Source organism: Quercus suber, unplaced genomic scaffold (assembly GCF_002906115.3).
Source record: "Quercus suber isolate HL8 unplaced genomic scaffold, Cork oak 2.0 scaffold_3B, whole genome shotgun sequence".
In the NCBI taxonomy this organism is placed as follows: domain Eukaryota; kingdom Viridiplantae; phylum Streptophyta; class Magnoliopsida; order Fagales; family Fagaceae; genus Quercus; species Quercus suber.
In genome coordinates, this window is record NW_027071805.1 from 787157 (window position 1) to 795832 (window position 8676).

At 48.5% G+C, this 8676-nt stretch overlaps 1 protein-coding gene across 1 annotated transcript; it reads right to left on the reverse strand.

Annotated features, from left to right (window-relative positions):
* Nucleotides 1-6954: 6954 nt before the first annotated feature.
* LOC111988726 (uncharacterized) lies at nucleotides 6955-8676 on the reverse strand. Its single transcript, XM_024020513.1, has 3 exons — nucleotides 8380-8676; nucleotides 7615-8253; nucleotides 6955-7422 (listed from the first exon to the last, which is right to left on the reverse strand). The coding sequence occupies exons 1-3, from the start codon at nucleotides 8674-8676 to the stop codon at nucleotides 6955-6957; spliced, it is 1404 nt and encodes a 467-aa protein (XP_023876281.1).

The following is an 8676-nucleotide window of genomic DNA, read 5'->3' on the forward strand; positions in this document are numbered from 1 at the left end:
AAAATATACCGATTTCAAGCTGTTCAAACCACATTTATACAGTGCATCGCACATATGACAGCAAAAATGAGGTGCAATGCAGTTATGATTTTGGCTAAACTCTAAACCGCACCACACCACACCGCAGTGCATAAATGACCGCAAAAATAAGTTGTCGTATAGTTATGGTTTTAGCTAAACCGCACCGTAAAGTATGGTGCTAAAAATAGTCCAAAACCAACCCGCACCGCACCACGAATACCCCTAGATATATACCATTTCCTCCAAAAAAAAAAAAAATATAATATATATATATATATATATACCTCAACTGACATGTAATCAACCCTATAGGCTATAGAGACTTCTCTAGTATAAGGCTAATTATACTAACCAATGAGGTGGTGTTGATTTGTTGGGTAATACTTACAATCTTACATTATTTTATCACTCTCAAAACTTGTGAATCTTTTCTCTTAATTAATAATCTCACTTGTTTAGTCGTTGCATTAAAAAATCAAAAAATAATTGGTACGTAATAAATCCATTTTCATGAATATCATATGAAAAACCTTCTAAAGAGCTCATTACAGTTTGTTCACAAAAGAAGTGATGTAAAAGAGAAAAACTATTATTTTATAAATCAATATTTTCATTTAAATTCATAAGCAACATGTTGCACACATTTTTAGTATTATATAGAAGATGTGCGGGGCGCAAATGAGACTGATGGACCAAGTCCCACTTGGGCTCACAACTTATTTGTATGTTGAGTCAGGATTTCCCACTCTGGGTCATTCTCATCATGGAGACTCAATGAGATCCCTTTTCTCTCTTTTAGTGCCTCCCCTCCTCTCCACTCAAAGTGTTTTCCTTGGTTTTTCTTATATCTGTTCGCTCCCTCAATTTGTCCAACAACCCCCTCTTCCTTGTCCCTCTCTTCCTTTTATAGCTCAAAGTCCAGGGAGAGGATTTTAATGTTCCAACAGTTAGTGCGATAGAAGGTTTAGTAGAGTTGCCAGTAAGTGGGAGACCAAGCTTGGATGACCTTGGAACTTGGTTTCCACTTCTGTGGATAGCTCAGCAGAGACGTTTCATGCTTAGTGTGTTGGGAGGTCCAGTAGAAGTGATGATAAGTGGAAACCCAGGCTCGGATGACCTCGGAACTTGGTTCCCACTTCCGTGGATATCTCGGCAGAGACGTTTCAGAGAATCCAGCCGGGCAAACGAGGGTGGCGTGCCCGTTCGCTGAACCCTTCTTACGTGCCCGGTAAAGTAATCGCCGATCATGTCTCGTAGTGAGGCCTGGGCCCTCGGCATGCGTAGGTACAAATTGGGCTTTTGGGTGAGTGAAAACTGGGCCTGTATGCTGTGCCCTTGTAGCGGAGGTCCAAGACTAGATGGGCTCAAGCATTCAGATGCCGCACATTAGCCCCCACTTGATTCATACCCGGTGCTCGGCATGAATCAAGGAATCCCAGGGATGCACGTTACGAGTTCAGTGGGGCGCTCCAGAGTTTCATTAATGCGCCCTCAAAAGGCGCGCTGAGTCTGGCCATTCGTTTCCACTCTCATCATTGCCTGACGCTTCGTGAACCGAGGAGGCGCAGGTAATGGTTGGCGTTGTAACCCCCAAGGCTTGCTAATTAATCCTCATAATGGTTGATTAACCGCTGTCCATCTGCCTTGGATTCACTATAAAAGGTCCGCTCTGAACCGTTCTTCTACTTTTCACTTTCTATTCTCTGATATTCTTTCTCTTCTGTGCACTCATCCGCGTTCACATACTCCAGCCCAGAATTTCCTCCCTCCTTAGAACCCCAAGTAAGTTCTCTACACTTCACTCTTACTTCCATATCTTCGTTTGACTTTAATTCTAGGACCTAGGATGGGGTACTCATATCTTCTAGACACAGCTGCGGCCTTAGCCACTTTCAGGCAGGCCTTCAACATCCTTAGCGATGTGGAGGTAGCGTATTGTCACGAGAGCGAGATCGCTCTTCATAGAGGGGGCAATACTGCCTTCTTTCCTTTAATGGCTATCCTGGAGGGTAGGGTGAGGTTCCCTGTAGACCCTCTTATAATAGACACCCTTAGCTACTATGGGTTATGCCCGGATCAACTTCCTCCTAATTTTTATAGGTTGGTGAGTTGCATGAGTAGGTTGAATCAGAAATTCGGCTTACAGCTAGACCAACACGACATAAATCATATGTACAGTTTATGTGGGAGTAAGAAAACAAATTACTATCTGAAAATTAGAGACATGAGGGTACGGCTGATCTCCTGCCTACCTGACTCGAATAGGAATTCTGCCGGGGAGTTCGTTCTTGTGCGAGGCAATTGGTTTGTCGGTGAATTCCCCTGCCCGCTTACTCGGCGCGAAGTGGGTGTCCCGATCATTAATCCTCTTTCATTTCTTATTAAGTTTCATATGCAAACGTATGTATACTTTGTGTTGTGAACAGGTTGCCTATTTTAACCCTACATATGTGTTTGTCATTGCAGACGGTAAGGTGTTCGTCCTGGACGTTAGGGCCGTGTACGTACGGGACTTGAATTTTGTTCTGAGGTCTAAGATCTTCGTTCATTCGGACGGGCAGCTTCAGGCATCTCATCTCATACTCGGGGTTGACCCCGTGTACTCCACCTGGCAAAACTTTAGTCAATCTCTGCTAGTCGACAGCCTGCTTTCATCGTACATAGACGTCCGGCACGCGAACTTTCTCCCCCCTAAGTTTACAGTAGGTGAGGCCCGCGACCACGGTCCTTAGTATATTTGTTCTGACGAGCGTCGGCCTGTACGGGACGAGTCAGTCGAGGCCGTATCTCGAGCTCGCAGGGAACGTGCACACGAGCGAATTCAGCAAGAGGCTCCCGCCCAACCAGAAGCTCCCGCTGACCAAGAAGCCCCAGCCCCGGATACTAAAGAAGTTGGCGGACTTCACGAACCTTCCGAAACTGAACACGACCTAGTCGAAGACATGGTGACTAGGAAGACTATGACAATCAGCCATTTTATTCCGGGGGCCAGGCCTACTGGACAGCAGCAAGAACAGCCTTAGAGTCATAGCTAAACCCCTCCCCCGCCGCCGACAGCCCCTGCTCGACAACGCAAGAGGCCGCGTACGATGGACCAGACGACAGTCAGCCCGGGTGATGTGCCTTCAAAGACTCCTCCTCAGCCATCCAGCGGCATTGTGATTCGTGAACCCACGGCCCAGGCTGGGTCGCACGTGGCATCTTCTTCTCGTGTCGTACCCGCGTGGCAGCCCTCGTTTATACTGGACGGTAAACCACTCCCCTCGGATGCAAGCCTGCACGCCTGGGGAAAGGGCGCGAGTGGCCATATCGCCTAGACTTTGGCACGTGGCCTAATGCTTCCCGAGGATGTGCGTGCCTTCGAAGAAGGAACAGACGAATCGATGGGGAGAAGGCTGCAATGGCATACTATTGCGGTAAGTTTCGCTTATTTTTTATTTTTATTTTTTTTACCCGTTCATGGCACTCTATCAGGCCGCGTAACTGGCGTATATACTTGACAGGCGCGTCACGGATCTTACCGAGGACTCTGGCTGGGAAAAAGCCTTAAAGAATGTGGCCGTGGCGAACGCGAAGGAAAAAGCTGTGGTCGCGGCGACGTCGGAGAAGAAGGCTGCCGCCACCGAGAAAGCGAAGGCGGTTGCGGAAAACAGATACTCTGAACTGCACGTAAAGTTAGGGGAAACCGAGCTCAGGTTGGGAGAGGCCAAGAGTAAACTCAACACACAGTCTGAGGAGCTGGCTGACCTGAGAGTGGCTTTGGTGGCAAGCAAGAACAAGTGGTACCAGGAGGGATTCAATGATGCGGAGAATTCAGCGGAGCCGGTCATACAGGACGCTCGGAGGCTTGGCTTTGAGGAGGGTTGGCTGGCTGCTTTCCGGGCTTCTAGAGTCCCCGAGGACTCTCGTTTAAGGGATCCTGGCCAGATCCCCTTTCCGGTCCCAACACCTGGTCTGCCGAACCCTGGTGGGATCGTTGATGAAGAAGAGACGACCAGCCTGAGGGACTTGGTGAAGCAGATTGACTCCCACGTGGGGGAGGAACCGGAAGTGGTTAGCCATCCCCGTTTTGGGGATCGGATCGGCCAGGTCCCCCTCCAGACTACCGAGCAGCAGCAACCCCCCGAGACCGTAGCCCGGGAACAACCTGCAGATTCTTCCCCATGATTGCCGAACCGTGGCCCCTTAGTTTTGAGGAAGCTTCCCGTTTCTTTTCCTTTAGTTATGCTGTTTTGGTTAGTTTGCCTATGTCACCGGGTTGTGGTGACTAAACAATTAATTTTCAACCGGGCTTAGTACTGAAATGACCACGCGTTTTGTGGTCGGAACAATGATTTCGTAGTTAATATAACGGTTTAGTTTTCGGAATAATTATTGTCATTCTTTCGTTTTATGCCTGCGTTATAATGGTTGAGAAGTTAAACCCTGTTTTGTCGTAAGATGGGGGTTTGGTTCGGCTAACGGGTTTCAATTTTTAGGAAATTTAATAAGGTCTCTACGTGCACGGTAATAGATGTCTGAACAGGAAATTAGGATTCCGCAGTTCGAAAAAGACTTTCGGTCTTCCATGCTTGGAGATATACATCGAGTCGAGAGTCAGGTTTCTGTCCTTAGGCCAAAACCTCAAGGTTTTCCCCTGCTCGGCGATGTGCATCAAGCCGAGAGTCAGGCTTCTATCCTTAAGCTAAAATCTCAAGGTTTTCACCTGCTCGGCGATGTGCATCAAGCCGAGAGTCAGGCTTCTGTCCTTAGGCTAAAATCTCAAGGTTTTCACCTGCTCGGCGATGTGCATCGAGCCGAGAGTCAGGCTTCTGTCCTTAGCCAGGTTTTCACCTGCTCGGTGACGTGCATCGAGCCGAGAGTCAGGCTTCTGTCCTTAAGCTAAAATCTCAAGGTTTTCACCTGCTCGGCGATGTGCATCAAGCCGAGAGTCAGGCTTCTGTCCTTAGGCTAAAATCTCAAGGTTTTCACCTGCTCGGCGGTGTGCATTGAGCCGAGAGTCAGGCTTTTGTCCTTAGCCAGGTTTTCACCTGCTCGGTGACGTGCATCTAGCCGAGAGTCAGGCTTCTGTCCTTAGGCTAAAATCTCAAGGTTTTCACCTACTCGACGATGTGCATCGAGCCGAGAGTCAGACTTCTGTCCTTAGCCAGGTTTTCACCTGCCGGGCGACGTGCATCGAGCCAAGAGTCAGGCTTCTGTCCTTAGGCTAAAATCTCAAGGTTTTCACCTGCTCGATGATGTGCATCGAGCCAAGAGTCAGGCTTTTGTCCTTAGGCTAAAATCTCAAGGTTTTCACCTGCTCGGCGATGTGCATTGAGTCGAGAGTCAGGCTTCTATCGTTAGACTAAAACTTTGACGTCTCCGAATTCTCGGTAAATGTAATAACAGTGATATGTTTGAAAAAATAGCATCATTTACATTAGCTACATATAAACAAGGTACTTCAAAAAGAAAAAAACTTTTAACTTGTTACACAGCCGATCAGTGATAGAACTTTCTCAAATTATGAATGTTCCACGGCCGCGGCAAAGATCTCTCGTCCAGGTCTTCCAAGTAATACGCTCCTGCGCTGGCAATTGCGGTAACCCTGTAAGGCCCCTCCCATGTTTGGGCCAACTTCTCGGCATTGGCATCTCGCATATTCCCTACGGCCCTCCTCAGGACCAAGTCTCCGGCGGTGAACTCCCGGGTTCTTATCCCTTGGTCGTATCTCCTAGCGAGTTTTTGCTGATATTCCGCGAGTCGTACAGTCGCTGTCTCACAGCATTCTTCCAACCCGTCCAATAGTCCGACCATCATCTCGCCATTTTGTGCGGGATCGAACCCTGCGACCCGTGCACTACATAAGTTAACCTCGGTTGGTATAACGGCTTCTGTTTCGTAAGTTAAGGAGAATGGGCTTTCCCTCGTGGATTTTCTGGGGGTAGTTCGGTAAGCCCAAATAACGTTTGGCAATTCCTCGTCCCATCTTCCCTTTGCGTCGTCCAGCATCTTCTTCAATCCGTTCAAGATTACCTTGTTTGTGGCTTCAGCCAAACCATTGCTCTGAGGATATGCCGGAGTGGAGTACCTGTTTTTGATGCCGACATCACCACAAAAAGTGCGAAAAGCTTTACTGTCGAACTGCAATCCATTATCGAATATCAACGACTCCGGAACACCAAACCTCGTGACTATATTCTTCCACACGAACTTCTTCACATCTGTGTCCCGGATATTTGCCGGGGCCTCGACCTCCGCCCATTTGGTGAAGTAATCAACGGCCACAATTACGAACCGGCGGTTCCCAGTTGCCTGCGAAAAAGGCCCGAGAATATCCAGGCCCCATTGTGCAAATGGCCATGGGCTACTGATCGGATTGAGTTGTCCGGCAGGCTGGTGAATTAAGGAGGCGTGCTTTTGGCATTGTTCACATTTGCGAGCATATTCAGCGGCGTCCTTTTGCATCTTTGGCCACCAAAACCCCTGGGTCATTGCCCGGTGTGCCAGTGAGCGCCCTCCTATATGACTCCCGCATACCCCATCGTGCAGCTCGGCCAATATCTCCGGTACTTTCTTGGGACGCAAGCATAAAAGATACGGTCCTCCAAAAGACCTTCGGTACAATTTGCCGTCTGCTGACAATCAGTACCGAGCTGCAGTGCAGCATATCTTACCGGCCTCATTTTGATCGTCAGGGACTCTGTCCTCAGCCAGGAAAGTAATGACAGGATCCATCCAACATGGCGCAGGTGGTGAATCTGTGGCGACACAACCAACCCTGATAGCAATATCGTCGGAAACTTGAATGCTCGGCTCGGCTATAACTTCTTCTCTGATCATCCGAGGGACGTCTTCGATGCTTGACGATGCTAGCGTGGCTAAAGAATCGGCATGTCTGTTCTGTGCTCGTCCCACTTGGGATATTTTCACCGTGACAAACTCGCCCATAATCTACTTTGCCGCATGCAGGTACGCTTTCATCCGAGGATCCCTTCGCTTCAAAATTTCCCGAACTTGGTTGACAACCAACCGAGAATCTGACAATACTTCCACGTTTCGAGCACCTATCTTCAATACTGATCTGAGTCCGGCGAGCAAGGCTTCGTACTCAGCCTCATTGTTGGAGGCCCTGAATCCCAATCTATACGAGTGCTCCAACCGAATCCCTTCAGGGGAAAAAATAATGATTCTGGCTCCAGCTCCCGGGGCACTTGATGCCCCGTCCACAAATACCCTCCACATTCTAGCCTCTACATGGCAAATCATCTCTCCGCTGCTCTTGGGTGAGAATTCAGCGACAAAATCTGCAAGGACTTGGCCCTTCACTGAATGTCGCGGTCTGTACCGTATGTCAAAAGAGCCAAGCCGAGTCCCCCATTTTACTATTCGCCCAGTGAAGTCAGATCTCTTTAAAAGTGACTATAAGGGGTACTCAGTCAATACATAAACTATATGGGATTGAAAATAATGCAGTAGCTTCCTCGTGGCATGGATCAGGGCCAACACTAACTTCTCCAGAGGTAAGTACCTTTTCTCGGCGTCAACCAAGGTCTTGCTGATATAATATACGGGCTGTTGGACCCCCTGGTCCTTTAATAGCATGGCACTTACCGCGTGCTCAGATACTACCAGGTACATGAATAAGTCTTCACCAGGTTTCGGCGTGGCTAGCATTGGTGCTCGTACCAAGTAATCCTTCAAATCCCGAAAAGCCTGGTCGCACTCTTCATTCCACAAGAATCCCGCCCATTTCTTCAAAAGCTGATAGAAAGGTCGGCAACGATCTGCAAATTTAGAGATGAAGCGATTGAGTGCAGCCAGCATCCCGGTCAAAACCTGTACCTCTTTCGGATTGCTCGGTGGATTTAGCCTCTTTATGGCCTCGATCTGATCGGGGTTGACCTCTATTTCCCGGCTTGTTATCAAATACCCCAGAAATTTCCCGGCACTTACGCCAAAAGCGCACTTCTCGGCGTTAAGGCGTAACTTGTGTCGCCTAAGGGTTTCGAATACTTCCCGGAGATCGTTTGTGTGTTGCATCACTCGCTTGCTTTTTATCACTATATCATCAATGTACACTTCGACTGTGCACCCTATTTTGTCGCGAAACATCCTCGTCATCATCCGTTGGTAGGTGGCCCCGACATTCTTCAGCCCGAAGGGCATCACAGTGTAATGGTAATTGGCTTTCGGGGAGATGAATGCAGTCTTTTCCTGATCCTCAGGCGCTAGGGCGATCTGATGGTACCCCTAAAAAGCGTCTAGAAAACTCATCCTTGGATGACCGTAAGTAGCATCAACCAGCTGATCAATCTTCGGCACGGGAAATGGGTCCTTCGGACATGCTCGGTTCAGATTTGTAAAGTCCACGCAAACCCTCCACTTGCCGTTCTTCTTCCTTACTACGACGGTGTTTGCCAACCATTCGGGGAAGAAGGTTTCCCTTATTGCCCCGGATTCCTTCAGCCTTCGGACTTCATCAATTACTGCCTCGGCATGCTCCTTGGCCGATCTTCTCGGCCTCTGTTTCTTTGGTGGGTGCGAGGGGTCAACATTGAGCCTATGAACTATAAACTCGGGGTCCACCTCGGGCACCTCATATGGATTCCATGCAAACACGTCCACGTTCTGTATTAAGAGTAACAACATCTCTACCTTATCCTGATCATCCAT

Excerpts from the sequence above, each read along its gene's own strand:
- LOC111988726 (XM_024020513.1), bottom strand. The coding sequence starts at position 8,676 with ATGGATGATCAGGATAAGGTAGAGATGTTGTTACTCTTAATACAGAAC. Across the intron at positions 8,254-8,379 it reads AGAAGAACGGCAAGTGGAGG|GGGTACCATCAGATCGCCCT; the intron begins GTTTGCGTGGAC and ends GACGCTTTTTAG. Across the intron at positions 7,423-7,614 it reads TGGTAGTATCTGAGCACGCG|TCACTTTTAAAGAGATCTGA; the intron begins GTAAGTGCCATG and ends TACCCCTTATAG.